This window comes from Homalodisca vitripennis, chromosome X, assembly GCF_021130785.1.
Source record: "Homalodisca vitripennis isolate AUS2020 chromosome X, UT_GWSS_2.1, whole genome shotgun sequence".
Classification (NCBI taxonomy): Eukaryota; Metazoa; Arthropoda; class Insecta; order Hemiptera; family Cicadellidae; genus Homalodisca; species Homalodisca vitripennis.
In genome coordinates this window covers 92,487,563-92,503,782 of record NC_060215.1, presented here as the reverse complement: position 1 = coordinate 92,503,782, position 16,220 = coordinate 92,487,563, and the positions used below count along the sequence as shown (strand labels likewise).

Sequence of the window (16,220 nt, the reverse complement as noted above, 5' to 3'; positions counted from 1 at the left end):
TCACCAGGTCTTGAACCTTGTGACTTCTACCTGTTCCCTAAGGTGAAATCTGCATTAAAAGGGACGAAATTTAAGTTTGTGGAAACTGTAAAAGAAAAAGCGACATGTGTTGTGAAGAGGCTGATAAAAGATGACTTCCGGCACTGTTCCAACAATGGAGAATTGGCATTGAGCATTATAGGGATGGATAAGGAGTGTATATTGAGGATAGCAATAAGTGATTATGTATACAATTTTTAACAAAGTCGGTCCTATTATTTAATAGCCACAACTCGAACAAAGTGATCGTGATGATAACCTAGGCGTAGGCCCACCAGCAAATAGTGATAGTGGTGACCATGGATTGGATAACAGTTGATCTGTTTATGAAAGACCTGATTTTTCGTAATTTCCTTACACATTGTTAGATGGAAAATGACCAAACATATTTTATACGTATTAGTTCCTGAGAATGCTGTGTAATCACAGCACAAATCCTACACATCACAGGGCGGCTGAAAATGAAGCAAAAGTGTCGTCATTACAATGTCGTACAAAGTCCAACATACGAGTTTAAGGGTTAATTGGTTAATAAAGGTAAAGCAATTTTAAATGTCCATTAGAGATCTGTTGCCCAACAATGTGGTATTAAGTCAAAATAGATTTTGTTTAAAAAGAGGATAGTTACTTACCATTGCTCTGGTGTTAGAATTTGTGGCATGTAAGAATCTGTTTAACGCATTAACTAGATCATTGACTTGTTGTTCAAGTTTGGCCACTCTGTCATTACTTGCAATTAGGCTTGGTAAATCTTTCAGCTGCCACTCAATCATGTAAAGACACATCGGAGCAACATAAACTTTCACTAGCTGCGAATTTGAAAAACTCATTAACAACATATTACTTTTACAGTTTCAAATCATTCTTAGTGAATTTTATCTTGAATTGAATAAAGGATTGGGTTTTACGTTTGATTCACATTTAAAAGTATTCTGTGATCCATTTTACCATACAATAAAATGTAATTATTTCACTTGCATATTGGGGAAGACGTTTTGATGTTTTATCGTCACTTGCAGTATTTGCAAAATGGCACAAAGCTGCGGTGCCTAGCATTTCGTAGTTGCCAATACGCGAGAAATTCTGTGACGATTTATCGCTATCACCTATTTTAATCTCCTTAGTTTATATCTCTTTGTCTTTTGATGTGTCGACATAACATCGTGTATACCTAATAAATTTCCTTTCTGTGACGTCTAGAAAATACACGTATCCAATTAGGAAATACAAAGATAACAAATAAATACCACACAGCACTAACATGGGGCAGTCTACAGCCCAGTATTGCGGGTCAGAAGTCTAGTGGTTTAAGGAGATATATATATATATATATGTATAAAAGAGTTAAAAATGGTAAACAGACTAGTTCCAGAAATATAAAAAAGTGACTATAACGCAAAAATTCAAGGCCTAGCAATAATTCATATATACAGGAGAATAATTTGGATAGTCCATTTAGAAATAATAAAGACAGTTTACTAATTGATAGTCAGCTGGGATGTAGAACCATTTATTCCTTATGGCATATCAATCACTTAATTTACATGAGTACTTGACCAATGAAAGAAAACTGTCAGGGAAAATAACTTAAACTGACATGTACCGATAAGCTTTTTAGACAGTTTTGCATTTTAACTGTAATGATATTAAAAATGCAATTAAATACGTCCTTCCTCATCATAGGGCAAACCACTTTGTAAAGAAGGTAACCTATATTGGGTGCAAGCCTCACAACCATCTGCAGTGGTCTTTGAGAACCATGAGGAAGAAACTGAAGAAAAAATCTACAACAGATGGATGTTGGATTTAAATAACAGAGGAATTCTTCTATCTCTAAATGTGCAAGTAATTTCTATAACCCTGCTTACTTTTACTGTAACAACTTATATTATAATCTTACTTTCATCTTTACACCGTGAACATTCTTAATGTTTGTCTAAATAAACATTTGATTGATTGTTTAACTTATCAATTTGTGTTAGTTATGCCACATTGGGTCATATATTTGTGTTATGCGGAGCTATAACTATTTGTGCTTCATGGCTGGAATTGACACAAGTCAATTTTCAAGCAATAATCTGTCTCAATATGATTTTAAATGTGGGGTATTCAGATATCTCTTAGTTAAAATATCTCTATATTATTCCAGATTAGAAACTGATAAAGAAAAATTACCTGTGAGTTGTTGTTTGCTACATGTAGGGACAGAGCTTGAAATACCCCATCTCTCATTTCAGTTTGTGACATATCAAAGTATTTCAGTGTGTAATGAGCTATCATCAATACACTTGAAAGTTTGTTCATTGTATCCATTTGGTCAGGCTGTTTCAAAATAACAAAGATAAATAAGATCAATTATAATAGAGTATTTTCATTATTCTAGACTTATAGGAATTGGAGATGGTTTTAGGATGAACATAATTTTAAACATGGTAGTGTATGATAACATTTAGAACAGATTACAACTGATTAAATGATCAAATTATGAATATAAAACAACTGACTGCTTCTTGATTTCACGAGTGGAAAAACTGAAATAAATAAAACAACTATACAACATGTAAGAATGATTTGTAACCCTCGAACTGGTAGTGTCTGCTCCTATACTGTCACCCTGTTTTTAGCTGTTAGTAAGAATTACATTAAACTGTTATACACCTCTCAAAACTATTCAAATATACTAGTTATTATATATATATATATATATATATATATATATATATATATATATACAGAGTGACCATTAAGTCTTAGGACGACTTTATAGCTTTTAAACAACAAGAGATATCGCAACCAAATTTGGTATACCGTTACTGGAAATTGTAAGCTTCTTTTCTGTGTACATGGTGGTCGGATTTCACCTTTGGGTGACGGCCCGTTGGGGGCTATAAGAAAATCTTTAATGACAGCCTATGTTGAGTTGTACATCATTTTAAATGTCTACTTGAACTGAAAACAATGCCGCAAACCAGACTTCAAAAGGTTGATCCAGTCGGAAGAAATCGCTGTTCAAAGTTTAAAAAATGTGTAATACCATTATTACATAAGAAATAACTAATACTGTAGCTGTTAGAAGTTAAGGGGAATACTTACTGAAAGTCTTTCAAAGTAAGTGTTCAAAATGTTCACCATCGGTCGTCTGACAATGTGCTAACTGGTTATAAAAGCCGGCTACTGTATTTTGTATGTATTCTTGTGGAATAGCTCTTCCAATCCATTGGTGTGGGAATACTGCATCTAAGTATTGCCTTACCTGAACATCATTGCGTGGCGGTGTTCCGCCTTGTCGGAAAAAACATGTTTGGAAGTCAACGTTCAGAGTAGCTTGTAAAGCAGGAGCAATCTCATTTTGGAGCGTATCATGATACTTGTTGACATTTAAATTTCCATCCATGAAAAATGGTCCTATAATTGAATTACGTACGATACCTGCCCATACATTTAATTTTTGGGGATGTTGTGTGTTACACTCACTCATCCAGTGTGGGTTAACATTATCCCAATACTGGCAGTTATGCCTGTTAACATGGCCATTCAACATAAAAGTCGACTCATCTGAGAATAAAATACCGTCTTTGGTCAATTTTATTCATCATAATTTCATTGAATTCCATCCGGCGATCAAAATCATCTTCGCTTAGTTTCTGCAACAGGGTAACATGGTATACTTTGAAACCAGACTTCTTTAATAATTTGCGAACTGATTAATGACCTATTCCATGAGATTGTGCTGCTGATCTAACTGATTCATTTGGATTTTCAATGAAAGACTGAAGAATGTCTAATGAACCGTCTTCGTCTGTCACAGTACTTGGTCGTCCAGATTTGGCTCCTTAACACTACCAGTGTCTACAAAGTGAGCAAATGTGTACTGTGCTGTGGATTTAAAAATAGGAGCTCTATCAGGAAAAGTAGCATTGAATAAATGTGTTACTTCTGCAAACGGTCTTACATTATCACCCCAGCCGCGCATCATTAAGAGTATAATTCTTTCACGCTCACTAAACGACATCTTTTAAAACTTATAACTTACAGTAACAGGATATGGCTGCAAAAAGTACTGTAGATTGAGTGGAACTGATAAGTGAACTGATAGACAGATAACAGCCATTATGAGGAAGTCCAGTGGATGGGAAACCCTGACTTAGAGGCACTGATTTCACTTTTCATTGTAATTCTTAATGCAGCAGGTTTCTCTGATTACACGTAGTACATTGTCAGACGGCCGAAAGGAAACATTTTGAACATCTAATTCTAAATGAGTTTACTAAGTATTCCCCTTAACTTCTAACAGCTACAGTATTAGTTATTTCTTATGTAATAATGGTATTACACATTTTTTAAACTTTGAACAGTGATTTCTTCCGACTGGATCAACCTTTTGAAGTCCGGTTTGCGGCTTTGTTTTCAGTTCAAGTAGACATTTAAAATGATGTACAACTCAACATAGGCTGTCATTAAAGATTTTCTTATAACTCCCGACGGGCCGTCACCCAAAGGTGAAATCCAACCACCATGTACACAGAAAAGAAGCTTACAGTTTCCAGTAACGGTATACCAAATTTGGTTGCGATACCTCTTGTCGTTTAAAAGTTATAAAGTCGTCCTAAGACTTAAAGGTCACCCTGTATATGTATTTGTTTTCAGAATATTCCAAATAACAATAATAAATTATCTTCATTAATATTCTCTGACTTTCAAACAATTTTGGTATTTGAATATTCGTGATAAGAGGTTTTTTAATTTTTCATAATTTTGCACTATCTCATCATATATGTGTGAAAGGTTTATATAAATTCCAAATCATACAAAAGAAACACAATTAGCAAATATAGATAGTTTTAGCGCTTTTACTTAAAAAAATTCTTTTACCAATTGTCAACGTTAGTGCAAAATCCATTAACATTGTATTTTCAGCACTTTTGTACAATAATAAAATTGTTTTATAACAATGAAATTCAACAATAATATCATGACATTATATTATTGTTTTCAGGGAAACTAAAGAAATAATAATACTCGCTTTTTATTGTTGCTATTGTTTTTTTATTCACAAAAAATTTAACCTTGAACAAGCCTGATAAGGATGCTGGTACCCATTCAGCTAATAGTTCTCTCAAATCACTTGATGTTTTCCAAAAAATGTTGTCAGCCATATTATTAATAACCAAAATAAAAATAAATCAATTAGCCAGACATCAAAACACTGTCGACGTAACTAATAAAACAGTCAGCCCGGTTAGCTAGCCATAGTCGAAACAGTTACTCACACAAGACATTTCTTCTAATCATACACAGAGAAATAAAGTTTGATTTATTGAGTAATAATATACCTCAATCAATAGCTTGATTATTCTGACATTGAGTTATATTCGGTTTTAAACCGAAACATCGGCAAATAACCAATTTCCGCAACATCTGCTTACTGCCTTATGGTTGCCAGTTAGAGGGTTAACTGATAAACAATGACACAAACATAGGAAAGGTAAAGTAAGCTGTAAAATACAAGTTACTACAGTGTAGAAACTTTATTTTACTTTTTATATCTCTACATAACAAAACCATGATTGTTTGGAGATTTTTTCTTCAAGTCAAGACAAAAGAATTTAATAAAAACATAGCTCAGAAATCCTTAGTTTACCATCTGTCTCTCTGTAGGCGTGTTTTAGATTTTATTTTTTATTTCAGAAACCAATACAGACAATAATTCAAATTTGGCATGATTATTGTTCTTGCAGTTTCAAATCAAAAGAAAAATTAATACTACATTATCATATCAAGTTTCAAGATGGCAGACAGTTGAACATTTGAAAGTTTAATAGTGTAACTTTTAATTAAATCATCAATAAATTGAATAATTATCATTTTTGTTAGCAATCTGTATAATTTTTGTGAACTGATAATTATTTTGAACTTTTTCTATAAAATGTTAAATTGAAAATGAGACAGCATATCTGGTGCCTTAAATTACTGTTCAGTTGATATTGAATCATCTTGTTCGTGGTGTGTTGTTGTGATAGTCGCAACTATCTAATGACATTGCAAGGTCATTAATCTAGGAATACGACTTCTGTCTCCAGTAATTCCTGATCTAACAAATCTCAGCGGATTCAATTTTCGAATCTTGTTTATAGATTCTTTGTTCTGAAGATTTGGCATCTTTAATATATCACTAATAAACAACAAAGTGTGCTTTAAAAGTAAGTAACGTTTTGTAATAAAAAAACAAGTATATATTTTTCAAAAATAATTTATTCATTTATTTATTAATTTATACGATACTATACTTTTCTACACAACTCCGATTAATATTAATGCACTTATTGTACTGTGAGACCAGTTTTTTGTATTCCATTGTCAAATAATGATGCCGCCTGATTAGATAACAACTGTCCAAGTGCATCATTGTCGTTTTTACTTTGTCATCATAGGTACTGTCTTGCCCCACCAGATGGGTCTTCAATATAGAAACAAATGGTAATCGGTGCTGGAGTGTGTATGGAGGGTGGTCCAATTGTTCCCAGCCAAAAGAAATGATGAGGTCTTGGGTTTCGATTTGCTGTATTTGGAATGGCAATATCGTAGAGCAAATGTGGGGGGGGGGGGGGGTGGGGGGGGGGGGGGGTGGGGGGGGGGGGGGGTGGGGGGGGGGGGGGGTGGGGGGGGGGGGGGGTGGGGGGGGGGGGGGGTGGATTTTAATCGGCTGATGGTTGCTGGCTTGTGGAGGAATGGTGCGTCTAACGCGAGCCATGGCGCCATCACTGAAAGCTGTAAACCCAAGCGCTATTCTCGAAATGGTCTCCGACATAATGAGAACGGAGTTCGTATTCAATAAGCCATTCTCTGTTGACTTCTACTCCAGAGATGAGTGGAAAATCGCAAGATAACATCCCAACAATAAGAAAGAGCTTTGTCTGGTACACGGATGGCTCGCTTATTAAGGGAAGAACTGGTTATGGAGTGTTTAGTCAATCCCCTAGAACTGCCCTTTGCGGCAGTTTGGGTCGGAACTGCTCCATATTTCAAGCCGAAATCTATGGTATCCTAGCCTGTGCCAACCTAGGTCTCACCAGAGGGTACCAGGGAATGAAACATCTGTATAATGTCAGACAGCCAGGCAGCTCTTAAAGCTCTTGACTCCAACAGCATTTCATCCAGGCTTGTGTGGGAGTGCTTTAACACTCTCTGCAAGCTTGGATCACGCAACTTTGTGCGTCTTGGTTGGGTACCGGGCCACACAGGCATAGGTGGCAACGAATACGCCGACAGGCTTGCCAAAAGCGGAGCAAGCATGCCATACACCGGTCCAGAACCGAGTTGTGGTATAAGCAAGTCAGCCGCTTACCAAAAGTATAAACAAATGGTCCAGGAAGACACACCGCTTGCGGTGGCAAAGTCACCAAGGACAAGCACTCGGCAAAAGACTGCTCACTGATTCTAGCTCCGGCTTCACCAGATGGCTGATGGGGCTGGGCAGGGATTGGGTTAAGCAAGTGATTGCCTTGATCACTGGACACGGCCACTTCAGGAAACACCTAAACACTCTAGGTTTACGAAATGAGGGACTCGGAGTGTAGACTCTGCAATAAGTCTGAAGAGACTGCAAAAACACATAATACTGGACTGTGAGAGACTGGGAGCAAGGAGAAGGGCTCTTTTCGGTGATAAACAACCAGGCGACGAACCAGATGCTAGTATCGGGGAAAAGCTTCTTAGCCAAATTAAGGGCACAAAGATAGGCTTACCCCTCTAACATCAAAGGGGCACACAATAAGCTCAGGTTGACGTGTGAGGATCTGTGAATCCACCCCAATACCCTAAAGCAAAAAAAAAAAAAAAAAAAAAAAAAAAAAAAAAAAAAAATGAAATGTTTGTTGTATATTTGTTCTACATACGGATATTAGATAATAACACAGTGTTTCGTTATATAGTTTCTGATACACAAATTTTCAAAGTGTCATGAAATATTACTATTTTTGTACTGTTTGTATACGTGTAGGCTAACAATAATTAGCGGTTTTCTTTCTCAAATGCTTATTTTTTATTCAATTACATTTAATTAAAATTGACTATTTTGCTCAGAATTTCTTGCAGTATGATGTAATAATAATATTGCATGTTAATATAATTATATAATATAATTATATAATATTATTATATTTATTCAGTTAATAATTTTCTTTAGGGACAGAATTAGCATAAAGTAGAAAAGGCAGAATTTTAGAAAACCCTGATGTGGTTCTACAAAAGAGCTCATAACTCACTTCTGCCATAAGATAACCTCATATAAGTATATATCACTGGAAAGAGAACAGTAAGAGCATAAAATAAAAAAAAATATAAGTCAACTTTTGAATGTAAAGGAGGTTATATACTATCAAAAATACATTGCATATAAAATTATTGGTTTACAACAAATAAAGTAATGTAACACTTAACCTTCATAAAAAATAAACACTTGAAAATACAAAATAAATAATCACTCTATAAATTAGTCTGTAGAAAGTATTTCTGGAAAGTGTTTAAAATATTAAAAAGTTTTGTTTCAATGAAAACTTTATAACTTTTAAAAAACTAAAATTCTTGTATGGGCGAGTTCAAGTAAATCTTTCACGTTCTTTTTATTAAGAATTAAAATTATTGTAATAACTTTAATTTTATTTGAAATTAGTTTACTAGTGTTGCACTTATCAATTTAAATTCTCAAATGTTTGTTTGGAATATTTCCTATTTTCTTTTAATTGTTTCTTTCAAATTTTGGTCAATATTGTAAATACGTTCCAGCTGTGTTGTCTGTAGAGCTTTTTTAAAACCCCTTAACTGCTGAGCAATACAGCAAGCCGAACACCTCCAGCACTCCTCTCTTGTTTACACATTCCAACGCATCGCGCCCTCACTGATATTCGTGTTATAACATTTTTAGACATGGCTGGTTATTATTTCCTATTGACTGCTGTCTGGTGGCTACTTTTAGTACTATGAATACTGAAGCGCTGTTTTACAATAATGTTTTAGCCTGATTTAAATCTTCACTATTTATTAGATTCTCATTAGTGCCTGCCCTTACACCACCATCAACTTTAATTATTCCACAACAAATTATACAACTTAGTATATATGCAAAAAATTATAACTATATCTACTTATATATATTGATTTGCATGTGTGGTTCTTACCGACAAGCCTTGTATGGCTTGGTGGGGCCAAGTCTATGTATAAGAAACGAATAGATCAAAATGAAATAAAAAACTATGGTACTATGTTAAGAGCACACGTTTACATCAAAATATTAGCTCTTGTCTAACCCCAATTTATTAGAACCGTGTATATTTTGTTGTGTGACGCTTTTTGTAATTTGCTTATTTTAGAGTGTGAGATGTCTAATAACCACAATAACAAAAGTAAAATAAGACAATTTCTTAAAGAATGCATTTCACAGTTAAACAACTTAAACACCTGGTTGTCGGGAAATGGCAGATGTTACAACAGTATAATATAACTAGTTACTTTTTAATTAAAATTTACGCAAAGCAAACTTTTTTTTAAGTACAAACAGTTGATGAAACAGCATGTCAACATCCATGATATAATCTTGTACTGGCTGATCCGCTATTCTCCCATTCAGTTGCAGTAATGGCTAGGTAATACTAAACATGTTAACATGTCTACAACTGTTAAGGGGTTAACCAGGCAGAGAATGTGTTTAAGAGCTCTTGTACACCTGTCAGCATAAATATTATGTTGTAGTCTCCTTCATCATCATTCAACATCTCTAACCATTCCTATCCACCCATTTGCCTTGTAATAACATGGCAACTGGTCAGTGTCTCCATGATGAAAAATAACAAAGGTATCATCCACATACCTCCACCAAATCTTCGGTTTGAACTGAGCCGAAGCCAAGGCTTTTTGCTCAAATTCCTCCATAATGATATTGGCGAAAATAAGAGACAGTGGAGAACCCATTGCCATTCTCTCATCTTAACGGTAAATTTGACCCTCTAACTCAAAATAATTGCATTGCGTGCATTATAACCTGTATTCTGTAGTTCAGTTTTGATAATTAGTGTTGTGTTTAATGTTTTACTAAGTGGATGTTTTAGAGTTAGTGAAGTTGAAACATAACATGGTGGTTGTGATTCCTGACTTACGCGTGTCACAATGCTCTGGTATAATTTGTTTATTTTAACCTAATTTGTAATTATGTCTTAGATTAGCTATTCACCTTAAGAAGGGATCAGATTGCAGATCTCGAAACATAGTGTCACTGACTTTTTGTATCACTGAACGATGGCAAATGTCTAGAAAAATCCTGTTTCCTTTACAATCCTTCCATTGTCAAAAACAAACTTCAAACAAATAATTTTTGCCTATTTTTAACATCCACCTACTGATGTTTGCAACAAGCTTCACAATTTAAGGAGGAGTCAGTAAGGTTCCTTGGAGGTTTCCAGAAACTTGACTATGGAAGAACCGGAAAAGGTAACCACAGCTCTGTCAGGAAGAAAGTTGGCTGGAATGGACAGCATCTTTACAGAATTTTGAACAACATTGGCACAAAAGTAAGACCTGGGCTTTTGACTGTCTTGATAATAATAGTCTTGAAGCAAAGCAAACTGAAAATTACGGCCCAATAATTCTCAATCCCATCATCTCTGTTGAACAGGCTGGGTACAGGTTGAAACCTGGTCGTAATTCCAGCGTTCTAGCATTAACAGCTTTAATTGAGTAGGGTTACGAGAAAAATCCAAGACGTCGCGTTCTTGGATATTACAGTGGCTAATGACAATGTCTGGAAGAAGAGCCTTCTTTATAAATTTTACAACTTTGCCCCATGACCTGTTCTTATGCAGCTTCTCAACTCTACATTAAGTGGCAGAAAGTTCAAGGTCTTCTTGAAAAATAGGGAGAACCCTTTCAAAACCCTCGAGTGGTCAGCCTCAGGAGTTAAGTTCTTGAGAGATATGTTCTTGATTCCCAATTGAACAAAAATAGTGGGTAGTGTGGTAGGTGTCCCTCTCAGAGAATGGACTTTGTTGACAGTGTGTGTATTGGAAGTTTAAGTGAGGTCAGTTCCCATTGAATTCTGAAACTGCAGAGGCAAGATCCAGACAATGCGTAATGTAGTTGAAGAATGTCTAAAGAAACAATGTTTAAGTTGTGTTTGAAAAGCAAACAAATGATTAGTTCAGTCCAACATCCCTATCTATTATTGAAACTAGTGAAGTCTATTATGAATGCACTTGTTATGATGTTTAGATTTAAAACGTTATTCAGTGTACAGGCTATTGCATATGTATATTTAAATAAAGATGTTTTCAATTAAATTCTCTCGGTAGATTACACTAGAAGTGTACAGTGCTCTACACCTCTTTTCTTAAAAGTGAACAAAAAGTATTTTATGGCGCTCAATAATAACCACAACAAGATGCCAAAACTGCTGACAATGTTAATGGTTAAGTTAAGATATTTGGCAATTTGATTATTTCACTCTGAACTCCTATGGCACTGTAACAGAATTAACCGTTCATTGCATACTGAATGGGATAGAGTAAAACTTTAGTATACGCTTTCTTGAAACTAGAGAATACTTACTAGATTCATTGGAAACTTCTACAACTTCCATTGGCTCCGATTCATTAGCCAATTCACTGTTAATCTCATCATTCTCCATCATGTTTTTAGGAAACCTAAAAAAATGGAATATATTCATACAAAAATACTAAGATAAAAATACTAGCGCAAATACAATGTGTAGTTAAATAATTAAAAATATGCCTAGAATGATCAAAATATAATGAATTTTTTAACATTTTTACCTTAAACCTTCACAGACAGACGCAGATAAACCCGGTAAAGGTTAGATTTCTCATGGATGGTTCATTAATATATCCCTGTTAGTGTCAGATCCTTACAGCTCTCGAAGATGACACTGGAGACTACACACTTTCCCAACTAACACCCTAAGAGTTGACACCAACAACTATAGGTGATCAATGTTATATAATATTGACAACTATAACTAGTCAATTTTATATAACCCTTTAAGTATCTTATAGTTTTCTTATGGCTTTTGAATTTGAGACTAAACACTAATGCTTTTAGGGGCGGTTCACTAGCTCGGGATTTTGAAGATCACGACTATCGTTAGTTTGGAGCTAAGAGGATCTGCAGACTAAATATCGGCTTCGCGAGCTCGAGACCAATTCAGATAATCTTGAGATTATCTTGATTTGGGATCATCTTAATCCTACCCATTCATGCAAGACTATTGAGAGGGAATGTTTTGTCCTGGACTAAACCTGGCAACAGATTCGCCACTAGCCCAATTCGTTTTTGCTGGTTCTTTTGATTTGACAAACATAATATCCCAAACAGTGGAGGTGGGGCTGAAAAGAATCTTTGATGACTCAGTTTGCTTTCAGTAACCAGTCAGGTAGTGGTGAATGTGCTCAAGGAGACACATGCGAGTTAATCGGGATAATATATTAGATAATATATAAAGAGTTCAATTCATTGTTTCAGAATTCAGTATGTTTTGTGTCTATAGTAGGATTTGTATTTATTAATTAATAACAATAGTAAAGTTCAACCGGATGATAAGAAGAAAATAATCAATTTCTTTCCGAAGGTGAATTACACAACGTGAAGGAATTAGTTTTAAAATATTCGATCATAGAGCAAAAAGCGCATATTTTACTTAATCTTTTCTATTTATTTTGTGACTGCCTGTTCCTTAATTTCATTTTCACCAGGTTATTCTTAACAGTTTACTTAATTGAAATTTAAATCATAGTTACACCAAGTGAAAAGCAGCTACTTTTTATAGTCTTTAGTTAGAAATTTAAAATACCAATGTCCATTTAACCTTTACAGAGTATTTAATTTCTAAGTGAATTTGATTTTTGTATTGAAAATACTGTAGTTGTAAACAACTAACTACAGCTGTTGGCTTTAAAGCCTACCATGATAAAAATGGTTATTTATAGTTTAAAACTGCACTTAGTGTTTAAAAAAATTAAAAAAGGTATATGTTCTATCTTGAGGAATAAAATGAGTTTGTTGAGTTAGTCACAACTAATACTTATAAAGAAGAAAAGTGCAAAATAGTTAGTTCACTTAACATTTGGGTAGGCACTTATCCGTGATCTGAGATCGAATTTAGGTACTATCTCAAGAGAGAAAGAATCTTTTCTTTCTTTTGGCAGAAGTGCGAGGTGGCACCAAGGTGACACTGAAGCCCGCACTGATGGCAAGGTGCATTTTGATTTAGGCTTTCTCACGTGATCTGAACTTGTATTTAAATACTTTCTCAAGAATGGTTTTCTTGTTTTTTCCAGAAGTGCAGGGAGGCATAAATGGTGACATAAAAGTGCAGCGAAGCCCGCACTGATGGCCAGTGGTATCTCCAACGTAATTTCTGTTATTATAGGCATCCCTTTTATATATATTATACTACTCTCCTTTACGTTAATTATCTTATTTTAAGTTGACATTTTCTACAAATAGTGTGAAGTGGCTGAAGTAAATATTTACATTTGATATGAGTGTTGTGCGCTTATCATACTGCAGCGAACAAACAGCCTATACATAGGCTACATTAAGTAGTTTATTTTTTAGAATTTGTTTCAATATTTATTTAAAAATAAATAAGTTTAAGACAAGATGGTAAGCCTAATGAAATAAAAAACACATTACGTTAGGCCTAAATGCTAATGTTAAGGTAAAAACATGTCAAACTTTTGATATAGTAGCCTACAAAATAAGTTAGTTGTTAGATTGTTCAAAGAAAATTATTTAAATCAACGCTTCAGAGCTCACTTACTATCAGTGATTTCATAAAAAAACTTAATCTTGTGATGAATCAAATTAAATGTAAGGACTGAATCTACTTAGTAGACAGAAAAGTAATATTAGTAAAATTTAACGAACATAAAAATTATAACTTGTTAATAAACTGTCCTATGATAAAATATACACTATAACACATAGATTTATCAGTATAATGTACAACTGTAAAACTTACTTCTTTCAAAGTTATAATAAAGACCGGTAATATGCGATACTAAAATAATTATGTAATATTATTAACACATTCAGAAGACTAGTCTAGTTATTCCGAACTGTTCAGTGTTCGGACGCCAATTTTACTGTTTCCCGCTTATTCAGATATGAAACGTATTTTTTTCTGGTGTACTAAAATCAGGCTTGGGGAAGCAGTATCAGTCTTGTAACTTTAAAAATAAGTCAGTGTGTGACTACAAATACATCTACATATATTTTGTTGTCTTTAAAATCTGTAATTTCTCTAAAACTGTTAATCACATCAAAGCAAATGCTAAATTGCCTATCAGTAAATTGTTACTACGTTAAAGCGAAAATTACTATGATGTTTTCTTACAACTAAATTAAATGATGGGATAAGTGATCTTTCTGCTAGGTGCCAGTCAGGCCAAAAAAAGTAGTACAAAATAAACAGAAACCATAAGGTAGAAAAACAAATATGTAGCTAACAACAAAAACAAATGTTATAAATTTAGATTTCTTTTTCTAGATCATTTAAATAATGATTTATTTCTTCAGTTTTATATAATTCTATATATCTTTTGATTTTGGGACGTTATATACATATAAACAAAAATATCATGCGCGCGCGCCTGTGTGTATTATGTATAGCAAATGCCGTAAGTCGTAGTGTTTCTGTCGACCTACAATGCACTGTTTCAGTTTTTTCTCAGCTGAGTCTTTTTAGAACTGAGGCCTTAGGAGACCCCATAATAGACAATCCTACCTTACCGAAAACTATTATAACCTTACATTGCTTAATTGGGACTGTTTTTGTCACAAGCATTGAAATATTAGTAATAATCTATGACAGACTCTTGAGTTAAAATATTTAAGTTTACTTAATTTTTATTCAGTTATTATTTCTAATGTGTAGCTATTTGGCTAAGATACTGAGAAAATGTTTATTTTTATAGTGTTATGGCTGATCTAAATGAGTAGTCTTTGATTAGGTATAAGATTCTTAGTGTCATGGCTACTTTTGGGTTCTATAACACTGTATATATGTTTACTAAGGAATTTAAAGGGTCCAAATATATTCTTAGCCATGTCTATACTTGGACCAGTTATTTATGGCCAAACCTTTTTAACTAATATGTTTTAATCGTGTAACATGACCATACTTCCCCTGCAAGCCACTCGCCATTCTGAGACTGCCGTCACCTGGCTTAATATCATCGCTGTCTGTGACCAAACCCTAGTTGCGCACCACGGGCAACTTCTGCTCCTGGCTTTTCCAAAGATGGCCTTATTTTTCTTGCTTATAAACTAAGAACCCCCAATATCAAACCAAAAGTTATGTTTGATAGAAATTACAAAAATATCAATCTTTATTCCCTACTTATCGATGCTTCTTTAACTCCATAGCATGAGGTCACATCGGGTGATAATGTGGACATTATGGTATCAAAATTTAATTCATTAATGAATGGTCTTTTTGATAAACACGCTCCATTTGTTTCAAAAAGAGTAACCAAACAACCTGCTCCATGGACCTCAGAATTTATTCGACACCTCCAGAAGCAAAGAGATAGAGCTTTCCTTAAGGCTAAGGGGTCCAAGTTACGTCATGAGTGGGCTGCATATGAAAAATTAATGAACAATGTGCAACAACAAATTAGAAATGCCAAGATCAGGTTTTACTACTCTTTCCTGTCTAAAAATCAATTTAGCAGAATTTTGTGGTCGAAACCAAAAGATCTTGGGAGTCGGCAAGCCTAACACTTACTCCCCGGTTTTCCTTAATCTCGATGGTATCAACAACTTCTTTGTTCAGATTCCTGTTGATCAGTCTAGGGCTCAGGAATATGTCTCCGAGCTCGAAGATGCTACTGTTGATTAACCTGAGTTTCAGTTCTTTTTCACTCCAGTGACAGAGATAGATGTGTTAAAGGGTATTATAATGATGTCCAGCAACGCAGTCGGGGCCGATGGCACTCCTGTAAGATTAATAAAACATACTCTTCCAGTCGCTGTTCCAACTATCACTGCTATTTTCAGTAAATCTCTGGCTACTTCAATGTTCCCATTGGCATGGAAGTCTGCCTTAGTTTGCCCACTTCAAAAGTGTTACTCTCCATTAAATCCTTCACAATTCAGGCCAATAAGTATACTTC

General features: G+C 34.5%; 1 protein-coding gene across 2 annotated transcripts in view; it reads right to left on the bottom strand.

The window, feature by feature from the left end:
- The window catches only part of LOC124369465, a 30,918-nt gene extending 28,544 nt beyond the window's left edge, over positions 1–2,374 (bottom strand). Inside the window, exons 1-2 of one of the 2 annotated variants that reach the window (XM_046827474.1) lie at positions 2,215–2,374; positions 672–848 (exon numbers count right to left, since the gene is read on the bottom strand). In XM_046827474.1, the coding sequence (XP_046683430.1) occupies positions 672–848; positions 2,215–2,352 (315 nt within the window). In that variant the 5' untranslated portion in view covers positions 2,353–2,374. The remainder of the gene's footprint in view (positions 1–671; positions 849–2,214) is intronic. The other variant, XM_046827475.1, reaches the window with a different exon arrangement.
- Between the last annotated feature and the right edge of the window lie 13,846 nt (positions 2,375–16,220).